The following is a 26,227-nucleotide window of genomic DNA, read 5'->3' as shown; positions in this document are numbered from 1 at the left end:
TATATATCTAAAATAATTATTCATTTTTATATATAATTATTTACTTTATTCATGTTTAACTTTAAAATTTACAGACAATGATACAGAAGATAAGATTATGGAACACTCTCTTGGAGTTCTTAAGAACGAGGAGTTTACTACTTCACGTCAAAGAATAAAATTTTATAACCATGAAAGCCAAGGTGGGCACCTTTTATGTTGGATGGCAGCCTTGTTAAAGAGTTTTTGTCTATTATTGAAATGTCAGGATTTAGGTTAAATGAAATTGAAGGATTGCTCATAACATAATTTAAACTTTTTCAAAAATTTCTTCTTTTTTGAAGTAATTTCTTCTTTTTTGAAAGGTACCTCCAAAACTTTATTTATGTGCTTTTATTAATTTATTTATTTTTGTTACCAATGTTTCTCCTTTATCTCCCACTGATTTACCCTCCCCCTCCCCACCCTGTTCCCAGCCTTGTTGTCCATGTCCATTGTTCATGCACACATGCATATAAGTTCTGTGGTTTATCTCTCCCCCACCATCCCCTTTTCTGGGGATTGTCAGTCTGTACATCTTTTCCACATCTCTGGGACTACCCCATTCCTCAGACTGTAATGTTCATTATATTCCGTATATAAGTGAGATCATATGATACTTGTCTTTCTCTGTTTGGATTGTTTCACTTAGGATGATACTTTCCAGGTCCCTCCATGTCGTCCCAAAGGATAAAAGATCTTTCTTTCTTACAGCTGCATAGTACTTTATTGTGTACATGTACCACAGCTTTTTTATCCATTTGTCTACTGATGGACATTGGGGCTATTTCCAGATCTTAGCTATTATAAATAGTGCTGCTATGAACATGGGGGTACATATATTCTTTCTGATTGGTGTTTCAGTCTTCTTAGGGTATATTCCTAGAAGTGGGAACACTGGGTCAAATGGAAATTCAATTTTTAATTTGTTGAGGTAACACCATATTGTTTTACATAGTGGCTGCACAAGTCTGCATTCCCCCCAGCAGTGTACTAGTCTCCTTTTTTTCACATCCTCGCCAATACTTATTTGATGATTTGTTGATGGTGGCCGTTCTGGCAGGTGTGAGGTGATACCTCATTGTTTTAATTTGCATCTCTCTGATGATTAATGATGCTGAACATTTTTCTTCATGACTCTTGCCATTTGTATGTCCTGTTTGGAGAGCTGTCTATTTAGTTCCTCTGCCCATTTTTAATTGGGTTCTTTGTCTTCCTTTTGTTGAGTTGTATGAGTACTCTATATATTTTGGAAATTAACCCCTTATCTAATGTATCATTGGCAGTTATGCTCTCCCATACAGTGAATTGCCTTTCCATTTTGATGGTTGTATCATTTGCTGTGCAGAGGCTTTTGAGTTTGATGTAGTCCCATGTGTTCATTTTCTCCTTTGTTTCTGTTGCCTTAGGTGATGTATCAGTGAAAATTCTGCTGTGCATGATGTCTGAAATTTTGTTGCCTACAGTTTCTTCTAGGATTTTTATAGATTCATGAGTCACGTTTAAGTTTTTTATCCATTTTGAGTTTATTCTTGTGTATGGTGTAAGTTGATAGTCTAGTTTCATTTTTTTTGCATGTGGCTGTTCAATTTTCCTAACACCATTTATTAAAGAGGCTGTCTTTCCTCCACTGCATGCTTTTGCCACCTTTGTCAAATATTAATTGAGCATATGGCCTTGGGTCCATTTCTGGGTTCTCTGTTCTGTTCCACTGGTCTATATCCCTGTTCTTGTGCCAGTACCAGGCTGTTTTAATTACAGTGGCTTTGCAGCATAACCTGAAATCTGGTAATGGGATACCTCCAACTTTGTTCTTCTTTTTCAAGATGCTGTGGCTATTTGAGGTCTTTTTTGGTTCCATATGAACTTTTGAAGTATTTGTTCTAGTTCCGTGAAGTATGTTGTGGCATTTTGATAGGGATTGCATTGAATCTACAGATTGCTTTGGGTAGTATGGACATTTTAATGATGTTAATTCTTCCAATTCACGAACAAGGTATGTGCTTCCACTTTTTTATATCATCCTCTATTTCTTTTTTCAATGTCCTGTAGTTTTCTGCAAATTGGTCCTTTACTTCTTTGGTTAAGTTAATTCCTAAGTATCTTAATTTTTTTTGCGGCAATGATAAATGGGATTGTTTCCTTAGTTTCTCTTTCTGTGAGTTCATCCTTGGTGTATAAGAATGCCATCGATTTCTTGATGTTAATTTTGTATCCTGCTACTTTGCCAAATGCATTTATTAAGTTTAGTATATTTTTGATGGAGTCTGGAGTTTTCTATGTATACTATCATGTCATCTGCAAATAATGACAGTTTCACTTCCTCCTTTCCCATTTGAATCCCTTTTATTTTTTTCTTCATGTCTGATTGCTGTGGCTAAGACTTCCAGTACTATGTTAAATAAGAGTGGCAAAAGTGGGCATCTCTGTCTTGTTCCTGTTCTTAAGGGAAATGCTTTTAGTTTTTGCTCATTGAGTGTGATGTTGGCTGTAGGTCTTTCATATATGGCCTTTATTATGTCTAGATATGATCCCTCTATTCCCACATTGCTGAGCGTTTTTATCAGAAATGGATGCTGGATTCTGTCGAAGGCTTTTTCAGCGTCTATTCATATGATCATGTGGTTTTTATCTTTCATTTTATTTATGTGGTGCATCACATTTATTGATTTGTGAATATTGTACCAGCTTTGCATCCCTGGGATGAATCCCACTTGGTCATGGTGAATAAGTTTTTTGATGTATTGCTGGATTTGATTTGCTAATATTTTGTTCAGGATTTTTACATCTATGTTCATCAGGGATATTGGCCTGTAGTTTTCTTTCTTTATAGTGTCTTTTTCTGGTTTTGGAATTAGAATTATGCTGGGTCATAAAACGAGTTTGGAAGTCTTCTTTCTTGAATTTTTTGAAATAGTTTGAGGAGAATGGGTGTTAGTTCTTCTTTGAATGTTCGGTAAAACTCCCCCGTGAAGCCATCCAGGCCTGGGCGTTTGTTTGCTGGGAGAGTTTTGATTACCTCTTCAATTTTCTTAATTGTTATTGGTCTGTTCAAGTTTTCTATCTCTTCCTGGTCCAGTTATGGGAGACTGTTTCTAGAAATTTGATTATTTCGCTTAGATTGTCAAATTTGTTGCCATATAATTGTTCATAGCAGTTGTTAATGATATTTTGTATTTCTGTGGTGTCAGTTGTTACTTCTCCTCTTTCATTTCTGATTTTGTGTATTTGGGTTCTCTCTGTTTCTTGGTGATTCTAGCTAAGGGCCCATCAATCTTGTTATCTTTTCTTTTTTCCCTTAAGATTTGTCCTTTTTTTATATTAATTTATTTATTCTTGTTGTTTTGTTTATCTTTTCAAAAAAACAGCTCTTTGTTTCATTGATTCTTTGAATTGTTTTTTTGGTCTCTATGTCATTTATTTCTGCTCTGATCTTTACTATTTCCTTCCTTTTACTTGCTGTGGGGTTTGTTGTTGTTGTTGTTGTTGCTTGCTTTCCAGTTCTTTAAGTTGTGAGGTTAGATAGTCTATTAGAGACTTTTCTTGTTTCTTGAAGTAGGCCTTTAGTGCTATGAACTTACCTCTCAGAACTGCTTTGGCTGCATCCCATAGATTTTTGTGTTGTTGTGTGTTCATTTTCACTGGTTTCCAGGAAATTTCTAATTTCTTCCTTGATCTCCTCAGTACCCCATTCATTGTTTAATAACATGCTATTTAGCCAGCATGTGTTCAAATGTCTTTGCATGTTCTTGTTGCAACTGATTTCTAGTTTCATGCCATTGTGATCTGGGAAGATGCTTGATATGATTTCATTCTTCTTCAACTTGTAGAGACTTAGTTTGTGTCCGAACATGTGGTCTATCTTTGAGAATGTCCCATGTACACTTGAGAAGAATGTGAATTCTGTAGTTTTGGGGTGTAATTCTCTGTAGATATCTATTAAATCCATTTGGTCTAGTGCTTCATTTAGAGTCTCTGTTTCCTTGTTAATTTTTGTCTAGAGGATCTATTCAGTGAGGTCAGCAGCATGTTGAAGCCCCCTGCTATGATTGTATTGCTATTGATTTCTCCTTTGAAGTCTTCCAGAAGATTTTTAATATATTTTGGTGCTCTTATATTGGCTGCATATATGTTTATCAAGGTTATATCTTCCTGTTGGATAGATCCTTTCAATATTTTGTAGTGGCCTTTTTTGTCTCTAGTTATGGCCTTCATTTTGAAATCTATTTTATCAGATAGGAGTATTGCTAGCTCAGCTTTCTTTTCCTTTCCTTTTGCTTGAAAGATTTTTTTCTTTTTTATCCTCACCTGAGGACATTTTTCTATTTTTTGTTCAGGTAGAGTGGGAGGGTGAGAGAGGAACAGAGAGAGAGAGAGAAACATCGATATGAAAGGAACACATCAAGTGGCTGCCACCCACACGACTGACCAGGGTCAGGGACAAACTGCAACTGAGGTACATGCCCTTAGCGGGAACCGAACCCGGGTCTCTCCGGACCGCAGGCCGACGCTCTAACCGCTGAGCCAAACCGGCCAGGGCGAAAGATTTTTTTTCATCCCTTCACTTTCAACCTATATGAGTCTTTTGTTGTGAGGTGGGTCTCTTGTAAACAACATACAGATGACTCATGCTTTCTTATCCAATCAGCTACTCTGTCTTTTTATCGGAGCATTCAGTCCATTTACATTTAAGGTGATTGCTGATATGTACTTATTTATTACCATTTTTGTTTAGTGTGGTTATATTTTTCTTCTTTTTTTTTTTATTTCTGCTAATTACAGAAGTCCTTTTAACATTTCTTGCAGTTCTGGTTTGGTGCTAATGTATTCCCTTAGCCTTTTTTTTTTGTCTGGGAAGCTCTTTATTTGACCTTCTATTTTGAATGATAGCCTTGCTGGGTAGACTAATCTTCGATTCAGATCCTTGTTTTTCATGACCTTGATTACCTCATGTCATTCCCCTCTGGCCTATAGTGTTTCTTTTGAGAAATCAGCTGAGAGCCTTATGGGGTTCCCTTTGTAGGTAACCTGTTGCTTATCTCTTGCTGCTTTTAGAATTGTCTCTTTGTCTTTAATTTTTGGCATTTTGATTACTATGTGTCTTGGTGTGGACCTGTTTGGGTTCTTCTTACTTGGGGCTCTCTGTGCTTCTTGAACTTGGATACCTTCTTCCTTCACCAAATTAGGGAAGTTTTCTGTCACTATTTCTTCAAATATATTCTCTAACCCTTGCTCATTTTCTTCTTCTTCAGGGACTCCTATGATGTGAATATTATTACATTTCCAGTTGTCCCACAGTTCTCTTAAGCTGTCTTCCTGTTTTTTAATTGTTTTTTCCTTTTGGTTTTTTGATTGGTTGATTTTTTTCTACTCTGTCTTCTATTTCACTCTGCTGTTTAGACCTTCCAATGTGGTCTTTATTTCTGATATGTCATTCTTCATTTCTTCTTGGTGGTTTTTAATTTTCATCTGGTTGATTTTCAACATTTCTATGTCTTTACTCATGGTGCTTATGTCCTTTCACATGCTGCTGAGCTTCCTCAAGATCATGGCTCTGAATTCTTGTTCTGTTAATTTGCTTAACTGCACCTCATTTATCTCATCTTCAGTAGAGGTCTCTTGTTCTTTCATTTGGCTTTTGTTTCTATGTTTCACCATTTTGACTATCACTGTGGGCTTTGGAACCTGCCAAAATTTCCTTGTGGGTATTGGTGTTCTGCTGTTTGTGGCTCCCTCTCCTGGGTTTAGATGAGTCAGGGAGGACCCATGTTAATCACCACTGTCAAGTGTTACTTTCCTGGTTAGAGTTGCTAGCCCAGGAATGGTACAGTTATCCTTTTGCTTTTTGCCTGGAGGCTATCAGTAGTGATTACTTGAAGAGCCTTGGCTTCTCAGTTGAATAAAAAACTCCCTCAGGTGTTCAGCATAAGGGGATTTCCCGATGGTGGAGCAGATGCTGGTTGTTAATGGGCCTCAATTTACATTTCAATGGCCACTGGGTGATGATGAATCTCCAAGGTAGGGGCTGCAGTCTCTCCCCAGAGCCCTGGGAAGGAGTAAGATGACCACCATCCTGAGTGGCTGCAACTCAGCAAAAGCTCTGAGCGCCCTCCAAATCCCAAGTGTCCCCACACAGTTCCAGTCCTCTCCACTCTCCCTCTACCAGAGCCCAAGGTAAGAGGCTGTGGCTATTTTAGCATCTGTCCCAGCTCTGCACTGTGGAGTCACTTGAGAGTTTAACCCCAGGGCACTGCTTACAGCTCAGGCCACTACCAACCATGGGCTCCCAGCCCCCCTCTCACGCCTCCACAGTCCTACCAGGTTTGAGTCAGAGTCCCAGGTTATATGGTCCTCCAAGCTGCTTTTCTGTTGCTTTTTCCTAATAATTTGTCCTTATTTTCATTGTAATTTAAGTTTGGTCCTGGGAGATGGTCTGTGTAGCTTTCATTCACTCTGCCGCCATTTTGGAATCTCCCCTCCAACACTTTAAAATATCGACAGTGCTCTCAATAGTTTAAGGACTATTATAGTACATGAGGCTACTATACATGCACAGTATATCACCAACACTGTCTAAACAATGAGAGTAGTAGCATTGTGGCATCACTCTCTTGTTATCCTTGTGAGTATAATGATCAATCATACCTGTTCAATACTAGCACACTGGCATACCTACCAAGTGTAAAATCAAATTATCTAAAGCAACATAACCATCAAACTCCCAGATGATATGCAATTTATAACTGAATTTGTAGGTTTAGAAACCTGTGGAGCACTTTAAAAATTCTTTTAAAATATACATTATATTGAGTATTAAATAAAAACACTGCACTAAATAGTATAACCACAATAGTGGCCGAACTTCAGTAGCTGGTTTATGAAATGTTTACCCATCATCTGCTCAATCTTAGCACATTCTTTTGCAGTAGGATATTTTTCAGGGCATAAGAAAGGCCCAGGTCTATACTTTTGTCTTATCACAAGAGCCATAGGGATGGCAAGCTGATGAAATATGCAAGAGGAGAAAGGTATGCACAATTATTTTCCCTTTGCCCAACACTGGTTTTGATTTGGAGTAGAATGCAAAAACATGATAAAAACTGAATGAGGGTCTGTTTCTAATTTTAATTTAGTAACCAAGAAATACACTTCTACTGCAAAAAATCTTTGCAGGATTGGAAGTACTAAAGCCACATGAACACTAAAACACAGGTAATCAGAGGCACCAAGGCAATGGTAATGTGAGTCATTATGAAAAGACAGCCTGGGTAAATATGGAACATTTCCTGTTAGCTGCTGGTAAGACTTGCATTTTTTTAAACTGAAAAAGAATCCTGCAGGGCATTTTACTTATCACTTATTTGAAGAAAGGCTGTTTTAGGCCCCTCATTGAACATGAGGGTTAGGTTTCAAAATTAGTTTCCTGTATCATCCCAAGACATATTCTACTCTGTTAATACTGTTTGACATTGAACTGCTATAATTGATGGTGCAACTACTCTCTTGGGTATTCCACAAAGAACAAACCTATTAGAGTGAAACAGCTAATCATGATAAATGGATGATTACATAGAGATGTGAAGAAGGACCCTTTTGTGTCTTGGGATCCATTAACCAGTTCCAGGCAAACAGATACCTCCATGGTAAGCATTCTCCAGTGATCTGGGGCAGGTTGTATATGATGAATATATTTAGAAAGTCTTCTGTCAAAACTATCCAATTGTTTATGGTTAGTACCTTTGTATCCTGTTTAAGAAATCCAAGGTCATGAAGATGTTCTCCAATGTTTTCCTCTTGAAACTTTACTCTTCTACCTTTCATATTGAGATCTGTTTTTACAAGTTGCAGGTTTGACTGTTATTTATTGATCACCTACTGTGTGCCAGACATCCTGTTAGGCAGTGTGCTTTGAATAGTTCATTAGCAGAGATAACTGCTCTCATTTTACAAATGAAATGATAGAGGTTCAGAAGCATGAATTATTCAGAGGGTACCACCTGCTAAAGGCAGGGGTAGGATTTGAACCCAGGACTGTCTCTGTCTTACTTAGCCAGAGCCTAGGACAAGATGCAGGTCAACTCTGATGGAGGTGCTTTGGGCTTTTCCCCAAGGAAGGTGGCTGAGGAGTGACCCGTCTCCTCAGAGGACCCTAGGGCCGCTCACCTCCGGATACTGATGTTGGTGACTAAAAGGCCTGGGACTGGGGCTGGTTTGAGCCCCAAGACAACTCAAGGCTTCAACGTAATTTTGGGGGGTTGAGGAGATAAAAGGCTTGTCCCCAAAATATTTTTAGGAACCCATAGTCCATGAACTGCATGCTGAGAAACTGTTCTAAAGCTCCATGGTTCAGTGGGATATGGACAGTTAGTTGAGATCAACAGGATTTACCATGACCACGAAGTATATAGTATTTCCCCTTTATCTACAGGAGATACATTCCAAGACACCCACTGGATGCCTAAAACCACAGATAGTACCAAACCCTATTTATACTACATTTTTTCTATACATACATATACTTTGTGGCTTCTCTTTGGCATATCTGAATTGCCAGCATTTCTACCCTTGCACTTTGGGGCCATTATTAAGTAAAATAAGGGTTACTTGAACACAAGCACTGCAATACTATGACCGTCAATCTGATAACACAGAGGGCTTCCAAGTGACTGATGAGCAGGGGTCATATACAGCATGAAAACACTGGACAAAGGGATGATTCACATCCCGGGGGAAACAAAGCAGGATGGCACAAGATTTCATCAGGCTACTCAGAAAGGTACACAATGTAAAACTTATAAATTGTTTATTATTGGAATTTTACATGTAATATCTGGACCACTGTTAACTAAACTACAGATAAAGGGGGACTCCTATATCTGTCTTCACCTAGTCTACTAGTTTTCTCTTCTTACTTAGTAAAGTGACATATTATGTTAATAGCTTTTCTGCTCTTAAAACTATCCTTGAATTCCTGGAATAAGCCCTCTCTACTTGGCTATATTATTTTTAATATATTGATGCTCTGGTGCTGATTTCCCATATACCCTTATAAGTTCTTGGAGCTGAGAGAACCTTTTTGGAGCAGGAAACAAAAACCCCATTGCCTTTAACATGTTTCAGAATCAGAACACATGAAAGCAACAACCAAAGCAAAGCTTGAGGAAGATGGTACTTGGGAAGGGGGCTCAGCCACTGTGGCCCAAGAACAAAGCTCTAGGCTGGTTCAGTTTGCCGTGGGATAGCTGATGATAATTTTCAGCATTCACGAATTTAACATTTTTTACCAATTATTTATGAGCATCCTGGAAAGTCCATGTTGTAAATGGACATTTTTCTAAGCCATAAGCTTGAGTCTCATAATGCAAGCTGAGATGTGGAAGCTAATCCTCTAACTGATGGGTGAGCAAACCCAGCCCCCCAGCATCTGCTTCTCAACACAATTCCACTATTTCTCACTCATTAAGCATGCACAGTGACCCTGCCAGTGTTATAAAAACCTGTGTTTTTTGTGGAACATAGCCTAACAGACGAGGAGAGAAAATGAGGAGGTCAGGGCCAGTAATGATTCTACCAAAAAAATGAAAGTTTGGTGTGGGTTCAAGCGGAAAGTCTATTCTGCCATGGCTTGATTCTAGTAATGTCAGCCAGTTCACCATTTTCTCTATAGAAATAGGGAAAAGTGGTTTGTGACACTGTTTCAGTGAGTTCTCCAGCCAATAAAAAATAGTTCATCAAAACAGAGATAAAACCTTAGTGAATTATAACAAGATGATAAACATGAAATTTGGATATGTAGAAGTACATGCGAGTTAATTTGGTGAGTTTATATAAGTGGCAGAATGTATCTTAATAATGGAATAATCACTTTTTATTTTATATTTATAGAATTATGAAGGGCCTGTGGGTGGCCAGTTATATTTTAATGCAGTGGTTGGAAAGCTTTTATTTGGTGGTGAAGCATTCTCCTATTAACTCTGATATGTAAAACACATAGAAGCACAACTACTCTGCATAAAGTGAGAGGAGGAGCTTCATGTTGTACTAAGACTTTACCTCTTAGCGCTGGGGCAAATGTGTGGACCTGTTGCCTTCCACAGTTCTAGAGGTTCATTTTAGTCAGATTGATAACCATGTTCCCAGTGTCTACCACATGGAATAAACACTTAGGATTAGTGATATGATGGATGGTTGGGTGGATTATTGAATATATAGATGGATGGATGGATGGATGGATGGATGGATGGATGGATGGATGCACTGGATGACTGTATAGATTACTGAATAAATGGATGGGTAAATGGAGTGGATGAACATATGGATGGGTGGGTTATTGAATATATGGATGATGGATGGATGAATGGATGGATAGTTTGTTGGATTATTGAATATATGGAGAGAGGGAGAGAGGGAGGGAGAGAGGGATTGGATGAATGGATGCATTATTGAATATATGGATGGCTGGATGGTTGGATGTGAATATATAGATGAATGGATGGATGGATGGATTTTGGATGAATGGATGAGTAGATTATTAAATATGTGGAAGGATGGATGGATGGATGGATGGTGGATGAATGGATGGATTATTGAATAGATGGACAGATGGACGGACGGACGGACGGACGGATGGATGGATGGATGGATGGATGGATTATTGAATATATGATTGATGGATGGAGGGATGAATGGTTTATTGAATATATAGATAAATAAATGGATCAATGGATAAATCGGGTGGATCAATGGACAGATGGGTTGAATGAATAGATGCATTATTGGATATATGGATGGATGGATGGATGGATGGATGGATGGATGGATGGATGGATGGTTTAATATATGAATGGAGGGGTGGAAGGATGGATGAATGGACTGGATTGGATGAATGGATGGGTTACTGAATATATGGATGGATGGAACAAAGGAAGGGAAGAAGGGAGGGAAAAAAATGAAAAGAAAAAGGGAGGGAGAGAAGAAAGGGCTGAGAGGGAGGAAGGAAAGAAGGGTGGATGCTCAGTTGATGCCTAGTTAGATAAATACATGGGAGCATAGATTGTTGGTTAGTTGAGTGAATTTATGGAAGATTGATTAATAGGTGGATGATTTCACATTCCAATTTTCCTTTCCACTATCATCTGTCCCACTCATAATGCCACGGATGGCCAAGTAAAAGGTGTCAGCCAACCTTGACATGATATTAGCTGACTTCTTGTAGAGATGCATCCCCATTGTAAGAAGAATCCTGGACACCAAGTACCCTTTTCTCTACCCTCATAATCCCAATTTTCAGGGACCATCAAGGTGACATCCCACAACTTCACCCCAAGAACACCTCCTCCTTTCCTGAATTCTGTTGGGATCTTGCCCCTCTGTACCCCTGCCCATGCTTCTTCCTCCCTCCCCTGAATTTGTCCTGCTGGTTTGTCCTTCAAGACCCAGCCCTCTCTGGTGGATGTCCCAGTCCCACACCCTGCACTCTACCATCTCTCCATCACAGTCTCCTGGTGGTCAGAGAGTGGATATCAGCAAATGGGCTGAGAAGACACCCAAACGAGCAGGAAAGGAGACTCAGAAGTACCCATGCAAGTGAGCCTGCCCTGTCATGTCTCCTGCCCCAGCCCCTCTCTACATCCCTGGTGGGAGGCTGGGACCAGTCAATGGTGAGCAGGAGGAAGATGGTGCTGAATCTTATTCCCCATATTTTCTCCAGTGACTTCACAGCTACCTCCTGGTGGTTTCCATAGTGGATAAAGAAGTGCATTGCTTGTCAGGGAAATGACAAGAGCCATCAGTCAGATTTGAGTCCTTGGCCCCCTTGCACCCTCTGGCCAGCATCTCTGAGGGAGTGGGAAGGAGTGGAGATCTAAAATGGTTTCCCTCCTTTTGTCAGTGCTCTTCAGGTAGCTTCAGGCTGTAAAAAGCACTTTGTGCCCTGACAGAGTAACTGTGGAGCTGCCTGCATGCTACACTCAGCAAAGACTTGGTAATGATGGTCTACCTCAGTTCCCTTGTCCTGCATATTCCCCAGATTTCCAAGACTGAAGGCAGCCTTGGTCCCATCTCCCAATACTGACCTGGATCTTATTGCCTCTACTCACACTCATCATGCTCTCCTGGCTCCCACCCCCTAGCCAACCCTCTTATACCCTTTCACCCAACCTGGAGGGAGAATGGTTCAAGAATAAATGTCTCTTCAGACAGATAGTGAGCAGATCCAGAGAGGGCAGGAGACATGTCCAAGGTCACTCAGTGAGCAACTGCTAGAACCAGAAACAGAACTCAGTTCTTCTAGCTCCACCCCTGCCCCATCCTGCTCTCTTTCCTTGCTCTGTGTTATTATCTGATGAATTATCACACAGGTCCGGGTTCAAATCCCAGATCTGCCACAAAACTAGGTTGGCAAACTTCAGTTCAACAAGACTCAGTGGCCTCATCTGTTAATGGGGATGTCAGTGGCATTTTCACAGAGAAGCAAGCCCAAGACCCAGACCCACATCCAGACCTGGGATGTGTAGAACCTTCTGACTCAACTATGGTTCCCAGTCCCGGCCCTGGACCAGAATTCTAGAGGCTCAAGACTTCTACTTGGCATGGTAGTGACCCATGGACCCAGGCACCACCCTAGCCTGAAAGGCCTTGGGATCCTACCTCCTGAGATAGTACAAAAGCTGTCAGACAACATCAAATTCGAGGGGCAGTGGAACTCTGTGATCAGGGAATAGTGTGGAAGCATTCTGCCCATCAACTGTCTTCACCTGACCTCCTTTCAAGTTCAGCTCTACAAAGTGCAGGGTCTGTGGGCCTCTGCCTCCTCCACCCCAGTTCCACATTCACAGACGCCCACTCACTGGTCTGACTCCACCTTGCCACTCATTCTGCAGCCAGATGGCTCTCCTAAAACACTCTGACCACCCCCTTCCCTGTCTCCTCTTTGCCCTCGGGATAAGGACAGTCTCTTGATCTGACCTTCAAGACCCTTCATGGTCTGGTGCCTGCCAGCCCCTCAAAACTCAGCCCCCACCAGTATTCCTCCAGCCTCCACCTCTCTCCTGATTTCTCAGAAGCAGAGCCCTCATCAGGAGTCTAAGTTTCTTGTATGGTGGAATTTGCCAGACTGATTTATCATTGATCTGGTGTTCACCCCAGACCCGGACTCCTCAGATAAGACCTGAATTACTCTCCTGAATGGAAGCATCTACTCCATTCCCACAATCTGCCAGTATTTGTGGATCCATGGCTAGGCTGGGTGGCTAGGTGGAAGGTGAAATTTGGGTGGAAGTAAGGGCCAGTAAATGAGTGAAAAGGACTGAGAGCAGCCCATTTGCCCTCCTGAGGATGTACTCGGGCACACAGAGCAGATGACCCCTGACTTAACTTTGTGTGGTTCAAATGGATCCTGTGCTCCCTTTCTTTGCTGGCTCTGGGGAGATGAGGACACAACAGAGAGAACACAGGCCCTGCCCTACAGGTCTCAGTCCATATGGAACCACAGGAGTTAAGAGTACGGCTCAGGAATTGCATAGAACAAGCTGGATCTAAGTTCTGGCTCCATCACTTTAGCTCTGTGCCTCAGCTTCCTCACCTGTAAAATGGGGATAAACCAATAACTGTTGTAAGAATTAAATGCGATCACGTGCATGTAAAGGGTTTAGAGTCTGACTGATGTGTGAAAACTACATTATTATCATTCTTACTCTTTGGAGAAATCACCCAAGGACCTCTTCCCCACAATTCCAACATCTCCAGAACAGACCCAGAAATAGAAGATACAGAGATAGAACATAGAAGGCTCTGGCTTGTTTGCACCTCCTCTCTGTATACCTGCCTGCCATTGTACTGAGACACACAGGCTCCCTTCTCTGGAATCTTGGTGTTGTATCAGCAATGTGCAGCCATTGATATACCTTCAGCCTGAGTAAGCTGCAGATCATAGCCAGTTCTGACTACATATAAAGTGGGCTAGAAGAATCAGAGCATTATTTTAGGGATAGAAACATTTTACTTCAGCAACATCCAAAAAACATGAGCTCCCAGCTCATAGTAGTGCCTGGTAGCCACAGAATAGCATCTTGACTAAGAGCATGAGGCTTCAACTGCCCAATGACCTGGTCCCTCTCTATGGGCTGTGTGACCTTGGGTAAGTTACTCAACCTCTCTGAGGCTCAGTGGCCCTACCTGTTAATTAGTGATTCCAATACAAGCCATCATGAGGATTAAATAAGAAAATGTAGCCCTGGCCAGTTTGGCTCAACAGTTGGAGCGTCAGCCCGCAGACCAGAGAGTCCTGGGTTCAGTTCCCGCTAAGAGCACATACCTCATTTGCAGTTTGTCCCCGGCCCTGGTTGGGGGTCATGTGGGTGGCAACCACTTGATGTGTCTCTCTCACATCTCTCTCTCTCTCTCTCTCTCTCTCTCTCTCTCTCTCTCTCTCTCTCTTTCTCCCTCAATCCCTCCCTCCCTCCTTCTCTCCCTCCTTCTGTATCTGAAGATAAATGCAAAAATGTCCTCAGGTGAGGATAAAAATAAATATAGATAGATAGATAGATAGATAGATAGATAGATAGATAGATAGATAGATGATAGATAGATAGATGATAGATGGATATAGTGTGTGAGAAATACCAATGGTGGTGCGAGACACATAGCAGGTGTTCAGAAGATGTTAGCTACTCATGCTGATATATGGAAGGAGGGTGGCATCTCAGGAAAGAGCTAGTATTTTGAGGTACAATTTCCTCTTGATCATGGGCACCTTTGTAGAATAGACTTGGGAAGAATGTCTGGGATAGAGGCAAAGCTTGCTTCATCCTATCCTTGCTGCAGCTGGTGCAGGGGTACAGGGAACTAGAGGGGTGGAACAGGGGCTGTCATCATTTATCCTGTTGATAAAATGGTCCCTGCATTTGGAAATTGAAAGAGGTTTCCTCATCATTTAAAGCAGCACCTATATCTTCTGGGTGCAATGACTGGAATATTAATTTGCCAATTGGCCATGCAGATGGACATGTATGCGACTGGCTCTATTTGCAGGCATGGGTGATGCCATCTCTATGCCTGGCTGGTAATGAGCCTGGCACAGCCAGGAGGGTGAGGCTCTTGTCTGCTGCTGAGGCAGGTAGAGGGAGGGGCATCTTCAAGGTGACCCCACAAGGCTGGCACCTCAACAGCAGGTCCGCATGCAGAGCAGGGCAGGCACGCACACATACGTCCAACCCTAGGTTTTAATTCTGAGCACCACTTCTGCCTTGGATCATGGCTGCAGCTGGTACACACTAAACAGGACAATCCAGAGCCCCACAGCAATGTGGACCCCATACACTCCCAGGGGAGGCCCTAGGAGGGCTGATGTCCCTGTCACTCCTAAGTCCTGCCCTTGACTTCAAAGATAAGAAGCCACATGGCAGAGAGGAAGATGGTGACATGGATCGGATAATCAGTAGGCCTGTGACTTATTAGGAGGAATGCAGTGATCACTGGCAAAGTCACCACTGGCTCAACTCTAGTCCAAACCAAAGCCCGGGCCATTGGCTCAGGAGTGGTAGCATGGAAGATTATGGTCACGCTAGGTGAGTAGTGACTCAAAGCTCCATTTCATGATCAGGCATAAGCACTGCATAGAGTGCTATGTTAAAAAAGACTGCTGGGGCTGCCTCCTGGGCCAAACAGGAAAGAGTATCATTGTCCATTTGTAATGTCTGCCATTGGCATAGACTTAGAAAATGGTGCAGGTGTGCTACATAGTCACCAGCTAAGGATGAGATATCTCCTAACTGGAGATCAGACTGGACAATTTAAACTGATCTCTTTTGCCTGGGAGAAAGAGATGGAGGGGATTCTCACTTTGCCACCTGTCATTTGTGGGTCTTGAAGAAAAATAGAAAACTTTAGCTGACAGCCAAGGGAATAAAAATGAGAAGCTGGCACTTAATCAAAATCTCAAGTAGTTAACCCATCAAAAAGCAGAGAAAGCTTAATCCCCAGTAGGGGGCATGCAGGAAGCAGCCAGTCAATGTTTCTCTCTCACGTTTGTGTTTCTCTCTCTTCCCCTCTCATTTCTTCTATCTAAAAAAAAAAAAAAGTAAGAATAAATAAATATGATATGGGAGGAAGCAAAGAAGAAACCAAATTCTATACCTTAGTAAAAATGAGATGTTGAAGTCTCCAATTATACTGTTGCATTTTCTGTTTCTCTCTTCAACTGTCAGCCTGCACTTCATGTATTTTGGGGATTCTGTTATTAGGTGCATATAAGTTTATAATTGTTATAACTTCCTGATGGATTGACCCTTTTATCATTATAAAATGTCCCTCTTATCTCTAATGACATTATTGTTTTAAAGTCTACTTTTTCTAATATTAGTATAGCCATTCCAGCTTTTTTATGGTTGCTATCTGCATGGTACATACTTTTCCATTCTTTTATTTTCAAGCTCTTTGTGTCTTTGGTTCCCTAGTGAGGCTCCTATAGACAGTATATAGTTGGATCTTGTTTTTTATCCAGTCTGGCAATCTCTGCCTGTTGATTGAATTGGCCAATGAATTTGTATTTAATGTTATTATTGATATATTAGGATATACAGTTGCCATTTTACTTTTTGTCTTCCATATGCCTCTTGTTGTTTTTATTCCTCTATTTCTCCTTTTTCTTTAAGTGAATATTTTCAACTGTAATATTTTATTTCCTTTAATGATGTTTTACTGTATTTGAGTTATTTCCTTAGTGTTGCTCTAGGGTCTACTGCATATATATAAACATATCACAGTCAACTTTATATTTATACTAAGTTAATTCCAGTGGAAAATAAGTTAATCCAATTACATGCCTGTGACTCTATTTCCTCTTCCCCTTTTTGTGCTATGTTTTCATTGTTATACATTAGAGAGCTTCTTTTCCCCTCCTCATAATTTAGTGGAGAGACCATGGCCCAGAGAGAGTGCCTGGTTTAGCTATATACCAGGTTGGCATTTAATAGCTTTGAGCCTTAGTGTACTCACCTATAAAATGGGGAGAATTGTAGGAACACAGGATTGAAGGATGAAGTGAGTTCTCAGCACAGAGCCTACACATAGTAGGAGCTCTGAAAACAGTAGTCTGCATCTGGCTCTCAAAGATCCCAGAAATCCATTTACCCAAGCATCTCACAGCAGAGAGTCAGGAAACATGTGTACTTAGCCAAAGCCATGGGGAGCTAGCTCCCTCTCCCCACTGTATGCCCCTGCAGTGTAGCCACTTACAATGAACTTCAGCAAGCAAAGGCTTGGACCTCAGGCTAGGACAAACTGGCCCAGAGAGCAGGGCCTCCAGGCCAACCCCTCCTGATGAAGGTCTGTATGCTACAAAAGCCACCGGCATGGGCCAGAATTTCTAGCAGGGCATGTTCACAGCCCAGGATAAGGCCCTAAGTTCATGCTTCAATTTACCTGTCCCTGCCATGGTCTGAGTATGCAGGAGGCTTTTGGAGGCAGTAATAAGAAGGGATGGAGAGGGGGAGGTGGCAACAGCTGATTGTCCAGCTTCTGATTTGCATAAGTCTAGGTCCCCACCTGGAGGAGACAAAAAAGCCCTCCTCCAGCTACCCAGGCAGGTGGCCATCCAAATTCTGCTTGATTACCACCCAAGACAGAGGCCTCATTTCCCTGAGGCAGTGCAGGGCCTCTATGCCATTTCCCCAGGGAAACCTTTGGTATACCTAGGCCCAGTGCTGAGTTCGAGGACATACAAAAAAGCAATCACATACAAGCCCTGGAAACCACGCATGATCACATGCAACAAATGAAAGACAAGGACATGGACATGGGCTCTCAGAGGACACACAGGGGGACCCCTTTCAGAACAGGGTCCAGAAGTGCTTGCCCCTGATTCTGTGGCACACTGAGTGTCTGAAGCTGGCTCCCTACGGCCAGATTGGGCTAGCAGCCTCAAGAAGGGCTCATGCCTGAGACAGTGAGTAAGTGCTGAACTTTGGAGTTCAGGCCTGAGTTCTAGCTTGGCTCAGCATGGACTAAATGGGTAACTGGGAGCTGGTCATTTACCAGCAAGCCTCAGTTCACACGACTGTAAAAGAGGAACCCACACCCCTGCCCAGCTGCACTGAAGGGAACTAAGTGGCATTCCTAGACACTCACTACCAAGGGACTGGCCATCCCTGAGCCCATGTGCCCGTGGCTGCTGCTATCTGACTCTTACCCTTCCCTGGGCTCCCAGCCCTCAGAGCCTTACCAGTCTTTTCCTGTGGAAGCATAGGAGCTTCCTTCTCTAGGGCTCTCAGACACCCTGAATTTAGTCCTAGAGGAGGTGCTTGCACCCTCCCTGCTCCCACCATGCCACATTCCTTTCTAGAAGTCCCCTACCCACCTCTGTGCCTTGGTCATCTTCCCCTGCCCAGAATGCCTCCCTGCATCACTTCCTCTGGGAAGCCTTCCCTGATCTGATCCAACCCCACCACCACCACCATCACATGTCTGGGTCAGTTGTTGCCCACAACCCAGGCCTGCCTAATTTCCCTGGAGTACCCTGGGTAGATTTTAACCCTGAGGCAGAAGTCCACTGGAGGCCAGCAAAGCTGGTCTTCATACTCCATCCTCCTGTCATCCCCCACCTCTAACCAAGACCTTGGTAAACACATGCTAACTTTTTAACCTTGTGTCTTGGTGGAGGAGAGTTCTTGTTTAGCACTGAGTCTTGGGTTCACCCATTTGCTGTATAACCTTGAGCAAGTCCATTGACCTCTCTGAGATTCTCTTTTCTAACCATGAGTTAGTTAAGCTCCCAGGCCAGAGGCTTCAGAGAAGCAGAGGGGAGGTCAGATCCTGCTACCAAAGGTTCCTTCAGGACTCTGCTCCCCTCTTCCCTGGCCAGGAGAGTCTCTGGTCCTGACCTCAGAGTATGCTCCACTGAGTTAGGGATGAATAACTCACAGAGCAGCAGGGATGGAGGAGGGAGGTGTGTGGCAGGGTCTGTACCCCAGTTCAGTATCCTCTCTTTGTTCCCAACAGGTCGACACAACCATACTGGCCATTTCTACCCTGGATCCTTAGAGAACTCGGGGAAGAGCAATGTGTTTGTGTCTCCTGTCATGGTGGCCAGTGTGGTCATAGGTATGGTCGTCGCCATCTCCTGCATCACCATCATCCTGGGCAGCATGCGCAGGGAGAGGCAGGCACGGCAGTCCCGCCGCCGCCGCTATGGAGACTACGAGGATGGCCAAGGTGAGCTTCTGCTCTTCTCAGGGCCTGGCCCACCTGTCCAACCCAGGAGGCATTAGGGAGATGGCCACTCTGCCATGGGAGGGGGAGGGTGATCAGGGAAGGCATCCTAGCAGTCTTAGGTGATTAGGAAATGCTCACAAGTGCTCACCAAAATGTTCTCAGTGGCATGAAAAGCCCGGTTGTTTGCCAAGGGTGGGGCTGAAGGTCGGAGAGAAGGCAGGTGGCTACTCCCCACCCCTGGCCACTGTACTGACAGCTGGTCCAGATGGTGCCTGGATGGAGGGGTGGAGGGATGGATGGAGAAAGGCATGGGTGAGTAGGATGGGAGGATAAAAAGATAATTAGGTGGAAGGGGTTGGAGTGAGTGAGTGGAAGTATCAGTGGATGGATGGGGAGAGGGATGAGTGGCTGGGATGAGGGATGGATAGCTAAATGGGTGGGTGGAAGGATGGATGAATGGAGAAGTAGATGGATGGTTGGATGGGGAGTAGATGTGTGGACTGGGTGGGATGTGTGAGTGGATGGATAGGTGGAAAGATGGATAGATAGAACAGGGGAACAGATAGGTGGGGTGTTGGATGGGATGTGTGGGTAAATGAATAAGTGGATGGATAAATGAATGGAATGAGTGATGAGTGATTGAATCATTGAATCTATCTCCAGAGAGCCTGCAAAGTACATGCAGAGCTGACTTAAGACTTTTCCAATTATAGGAATCACCCTTACAACAGAGTTGGTGGCTAATTCTTGGGCTTTACAGTCCCAGAAGTATCCATCTGCCCAGTATGCCCCAACATTTTACAAAATGCAGCCACCTGACTTTGTCTCATTCATTCTTGGAAGGGGCCAGGTATCTAAAAGAGCAGGAAGAAACTCCATCGTATTCAATTCTCAGTCAACCTTCAAGGGCAGAGACCTGAGGGCTTCTGCCTGAAAAGGGGTAAGGGTGAGGGGGGCAGGTCTGTGGCATTGTCTAACCCCAGGGGGCACCATTTGCACAGAAGATTAAATGTTTTGGAGGCTCCAGAGTCAGGCAGGGCCAGAGGGTCTTTCCTCCGTCAGGACAGAAAGAGTACCTCCTTCATGCTCCTTCCCACCTCTGCACTTTTGCAAATGCTCTTCCCTAAGCCCTAATGCCATTCCCCATACTTCCCCAACTGACAAAAGCCTACTTGTCCTTCCAGGCCCAGCTCAAATGCTATCTCCTTTTGGGAGATTCTCTGGCCCCTCCTCACCACCCCAGATTGGGTTGACTCCTTCCTCCCCATGCTGTCTTGGCATTGTACCTCCACCTCCATCAATATCCCAGGCATGGGGTGACTGTGTTGCACAGTAACAGCAGAGCCTGCATACAGCTGTCCTCCCCACAGCCCAGCACAGGACCTAGCCCAGAAAAAGTGCTCTGTGGGCAAGGAAAGGAATTACCTTGTTTCATTCTCACAACAAAAACTGTGTTCACCCATTTTATAGACTGGAAAACTGAAGTAACTTGTTGAATGGCCTAGAAGTCCCACACCTGAGCCTGATTCTTAGAGCAGGGGAAGGAGTCCACAGTACTTCCCAAGCTAAAGTTTGAGAGGTCAACATTGGCCTTGAGGAAAGAGATGGACCTGGGGGCAGGCCAGTCCCTCTTGAGTCTTTGGTGGGGCCTCAGGGCCAACTCTCGGCAGCCCTGCATCCCTGTTTCTGTGGAGACCCCTCTGTGGGGTTACCACCTCCCTAGCCACTTCTGTTCTCAACTCCAGCTTTGGTACCTCCCTGGGGTCTCAAAGGGGAGCCTAGAGGTGCTGATGCCCCCCACACTTTCCCTCATCCTTCTGGGGATACATGGGGTTGGGGCTGCCAGGAACCTTAGAAAGATGCCAGGGAAGAGAGGAAAACACACTGTGCACAGCTGTAGGGAGAACACTGAAGTGGCAGAGCACCAAAAAGCTTTGACCTATTGGCACTGGGGATACTGCTATCCTCAAACATACCCATCCGCTGGCTCCAGTGACAGGCTCTCCCAGTCTTTCTTACTGCCCTCAGACCTCTTGTGGATTCCTATTGCCTGAGGAGAAGAGTATCAAGGTCCCTTAGAGCTGGAGCTATGACTCTGGGTCCTCTCTCTCTGCCCAAGGGCAGCCTCGGGCACACCAATCATCCTTGGTCCAGCTTGTCCAGCCCTCTCTTTGACTCCAGACTGTGCACCCAGACATCCTTGAGACATCTTCCCCCAAGGTCCCACAGCCACCTCACATCCCAAAATGCCCGAAACGGGTGTCCAAAATGGACTTCATCTTCCATTTTTACTGTACAACCTCAGGAAATTGCTTAACCTTTGTGTACCTAAAGTGAGTCATCTATAAAATGGGTACACAGGACTCACCCCAAAAAGTTATTATGAGGATTAAATTAGACATTACCTGGCTAGTGAGTAAGTGATCAATAAATGTTAACTATTTTCATTACACACACACACACACACACACACACACACACACCACACACAAGAAAACCTGCTCCCAGGCCACTGATGCTGGCGCCACCACCTGCCAGCTGCCAGCCTAGCACCTCCAAGGTATTCTCCACCAGCAACCAAAATGACTGAACTGTGACCACTTCCATTCTCTGCTCAACACCCCTACATGGCTCCCCATTGCCCTCAGGACAAAGTGGGCCCTCCTCTGTTTGCCCACAGGGCCCTTCTGCAGTCTGGCCAGCACAGAAACCGTGGTCAATAAATGTTTGAGAGTGAGTGAGTGAGTGAGTGATGAATGAACGAATGAATGAATGAATGAAATTATATTTCCATAAGATGGAAAGAACTTGCGCTTTGAGAGACAGATGTGGTGGCTGACCCTGTCTCCTCTCACTTGCTGGGGGTTTAAAGCAATGGACCTCCCTGTCCTTTTCTTCAGCTGAAGGAAGGGGCAGCCACAGTGCCTCTCTCACAAGCTCATGAGGAGAAAGCCCAGGAAGAGCTCATGAATGCAAATTACCCCTCCCCTCACTGGGCCTATCAAGGGATGTTAACCTTGAATTTGGGTCAAATAATGAACTGAGGTATTTCTTAATATCGGTAAAGAAGGAGATGGGGAGGTTTCATCTTCCATGAGGTGGACAGGGGGGTCTCCCAGAGGCCTAGACCATTTGGATCAGTGCGGACGTAGAAGTCAGGGAAGGAAAAAGGATAAAAAAATAGAATTTGGGGAGTTTGAATGGGGGATGGGCAGTTTCTTTCCAGCTGGTCCTCAGGAGCTCTGTCTGGCTGGATGCCTGGGACTGACTTGGGTCATCTCAGGATTGGGGGCTGGGCCAAGTGAGCACCTCAGAGCAGCTTCAATTTCCCTAATGTGCTCAGCCTCTGGGAGACCCAAGAAAAGCAGTCCAAGGAGAGAGGTGGACAGCAGTGTGGGTAGCCCTGCCCATCAGGGCCACCCAACTCAGGTCCAGGAAACAGCCTTAGCTTTCCTGAGGTTAGGACAGCAGATGGGACCCTCCCCTGGCAATGCTGACAGAGACAGGACCACTGCACCAGAACCCAGTGACCCTGGTGTCCTTACCCTGTTGTCCTTTCCTGCTTATCTCTTTCCTGAGCTTCTTCCCCAAGTTCTTCCAAAAATTCCCATTTTTTTACCTGAAGCCCCAAAGAGAAACAAATCTCATTTCAGCTCCCTTCTACAGCATGTTATTGGGTTCCTTTAGCCTAGTATAAAAGTAATATGTGTTCATGATAGAAAAACCTTTAAAATACAGAAAATATAAAGAAAAAAATAAGGGTCATGGCTGTGTCATCCAGACAGAGCCACCTTTAGAATGCTTCCTTCTGAGAGCTTTCTTGATGTCCAGAGATAACCCTGAGATTACAGCTTTATATCCAGATTTTTCCTTTCACATTGTATCAAGAGTCAGGAAAAGAGCTTAGGAAGTGGAAGGAGCAGTCTTTAGGGTTACCCTGAGCCTCAGTTTCTTAGTCTATAGAATGTGGATGGCCAAGGTTCTAAGGACCTGAAAGAAAGGTCGTAAGCCCAACCCCAGACAAGCCCCGCCCCTAATGCTGAGCCCTGCCCTCTGAGGGGAGGAGCCACCTAAGAGGCCTTTGGTGTTGGGAAGACCTCATGTCTCAGCCATTTATGCAACTCCCACTGTTCTCCAGCCACCTCCAGACCAGTGAGAAAGTAGGAGGGCTTACAGGGTGAGGAGCCAGGACAGCCAGCTGTCCCTGACCACACCAATAATTTGTTGCGTGGCCTCCAGCAAGTCACTGAGACTCTCTGAACCTCAGCTGTAGAATGAGAAGATTGTGCTCCATCAGCATTTCCTACAGAGTGTTATTAGATAAAAGAAAAGAAAATTCTGTGGTCAAATGCTGGAGAAGCACAATTAAATGAGTTTCTCAGCTGCAAGACTTTCCAGCGCTTTTGATGTGCTAATATGTGGTCAAACACTTAGAAGAGAATGCAGTATACTGAGTTGCCAGAAGTCATCATAAAAGACCCTTTTCTCCATGGGATATCTTAAGGAAATAGTGTATAGTTGGAGCGTGGAGTAGGGAGGCCTGACCCCTGATACCCTCTTGCCCACTTTTCTTACTCCAGCCCTTCTCCATAGCTCAAAGCTTCCTGCTCACACCACACTCTCCTCTTTTTTTTCCCTCCTTGGCTCAAGCTGTTCTGTTCCCTCTGCACGGCCTGCCCCTCTTCCCCTAGCTAAATTCTAGACAAAACTCAGCTTTAGGAGTCCCTCCTCCAGGAAGCCCTCCCTGAACTCTAGGCTGGGTCAGGCCTGCTCTGTTCCCACAGCACAACCTCAGTACTATGTCTATCAAACTCATGACACACTGCCCAGTACTGGGATGTCCCTAAGACAGACTGCCCACCACCCTGGGAGCCCTGCAGGCCGCTCTCCTTCCTCTCTGGGACCCCATGCCCACCCAGCACAGTGTTAGTGCTCATATTCTGGGGCTATCACTGAGGGGATCTGTGTTTGGTGAGGAGCAGGAGGGCGGGTGGGACAGAACAGTCTTGGTGGCCTCAGGTAAACATGTGAGGACCCTCCCTGGTGCCAGCCTGAGGCCCATACTGAATGTCTGTTTCCTGCAGAGTCTGAGGAGCTCACATACTGGAGCCGTGGGATGCGCTATGCCTGCAGCCTTGTGGGGGACTGGCCTGCACCCTTGGACCTCAGCTACCATCAGGAGGTGGATGCTGTCATGCTGCACCGGCTGTACACAGATCCTCCACCGTGGTAAGAGGCCTCATAGCGGAGAAGGGTGTAAGAGGGTGGGGCTCTAGGCACAAATGCTCCCCAAATGGTAGAAATGCTGAAAACACCTGCTCAGAGGGTGTGACCATCTTTTCACCCCTCCTGACTAAGTGCGTCCCAGTGAGGCAAAGTTTGACTCAGCAGATGTCACCATGAGACACTCAAAAAGGAAGAGAAGAGCTCGGCTCCTTCAGGCTGGGGTGAAGGGGTGAGGTGGAGGGTCCAGATCCCAGCCCCTTAGTATGTGCCCCCAAAGCCCAAATCACACCCACTGGGATGGGGATCATTGTGTTCAAACTTCCACCATCAGGTGTTCCTGTCCCATTGGTGAAGTCTTCTCTGGAGGGTCTTTGGGTCTTCCCTGCCAGCCACCCTCAGGCAGATCACCTACCAGTTAGTACATGAAAAGATAAGAGAGGCCAGGGCTTCCATCACTTTCCTACCAGAAGACCCATCAGGCCCAACAAACACTCAGGTCCTCCCCATCACATTTATCCTTTTCCCTCTGCTCCCAGGGGTATAGGGAGGGACAGTGCAGTTGTTCTCTTTCAGGCCAGAGGATGCTTTTTAGCCCTGTACCTATGGGTTTAAAGGGGCTTTAGGGACTCCTTCCTAAACCTGGAAGGGCCACTTTGGAGTGACTTAAGATCAAGGGGTGCCTGGCAGCCTGAGGTTGCTCCCACCAGCACTGCCCACACTTAGTAGCACCCAACCTGGGAGATACTTTGTCAACAGAAACTACTGCTGTTCTTAGTGATCCGAGACACAGTGCTCGATTACTTTCTCGCTCAGGTTCACACAGAACATTGTGGCTGAATCAGGACCAGAATCTAGGTCTCAGTGGTTCTGTGGTGCCCCTCCCTGGGAAGCAGACAGGTTTCACTGGAGCCATCATGACAAAGGTCTGGCGGGTCTCCAGGACAGGGTAGCTTGTCACTGAGGACAGGCGCTCAGCTGCTGGGAAAAGACCTCACACCTGCCCCTATGGCCAGATCCACAGGCCCTGAGAGACTCCCTTCTCTTGTAGCTATGAAGAGTGTATGGGACCAGGGGCCACTCAGCTGTACCTCCCCACGGATGCACCGCCTCCCTACTCGCTGATCGACACCTCCCACAGCTCCGGTGGATACCAGCAGGGGCAGAGCAGCCTCCACACCATCTCCATGGATGCGCTGCCCCCTTACGAGGCTGTGTGTGGGGCTCCACCAAGCCTGCTGCCACTGCCAGGGCCAGAACCAGAGCCAAGCAGCTTCCAGAGCTCACCTACCCCAAACGGGGACCTGGTCTCTAGCCCAGAGAGGATTGTGTGAATGCCAGCAGGTCATGTCCTGCCAGTCCTAGGGGCTGAGTAAGACCTTTCAGGAACACAGGGGAGCGCGTGCACGCACACACACACATATGCACACAAACACATGCATGCACACATAAACACGTACACAAAACATGCACACAGCTGCACACAAACACACATGTGCACACATGCACCCACAAACACGCACACGCACAAACACACATGTGCACAGAAACACGCATACACACACAAGAACACACAGCACTTCACATGCACACATATAACACAACTTGTACACACAGACATATATACACTGACACACCCATGTGTACATACACATCCAAACATGCCCCACATGTGTGAAGATATGTGCACATACACAAACCCCCCCACCTGCACACGCACCCATGCAAACTCATCTGTGAAGGTTTCATTAAAAATGAAGCTCTCCCTACCTCCCGT

The 26,227-nt window shown here is 44.7% G+C and overlaps 1 protein-coding gene across 1 annotated transcript in view; it reads left to right on the top strand.

Moving 5' to 3' along the window:
• The window catches only part of BEAN1 (brain expressed associated with NEDD4 1), a 54,886-nt gene extending 29,045 nt beyond the window's left edge, over positions 1-25,841 (top strand). Inside the window, exons 2-4 of the mRNA XM_036276068.1 lie at positions 19,015-19,227; positions 24,312-24,456; positions 25,502-25,841. Coding sequence (XP_036131961.1) covers positions 19,015-19,227; positions 24,312-24,456; positions 25,502-25,784 — 641 coding nt within the window. The 3' untranslated portion in view covers positions 25,785-25,841. The remainder of the gene's footprint in view (positions 1-19,014; positions 19,228-24,311; positions 24,457-25,501) is intronic.
• The last annotated feature ends 386 nt before the right edge of the window (positions 25,842-26,227 follow it).

This window comes from Molossus molossus, unplaced genomic scaffold (genome assembly GCF_014108415.1).
Source record: "Molossus molossus isolate mMolMol1 unplaced genomic scaffold, mMolMol1.p scaffold_m16_p_21, whole genome shotgun sequence".
Lineage (NCBI taxonomy): Eukaryota > Metazoa > Chordata > Mammalia > Chiroptera > Molossidae > Molossus > Molossus molossus.
Note: the sequence above shows the minus strand (reverse complement) of the source record. Positions and strands in the feature narration are given on the sequence as shown.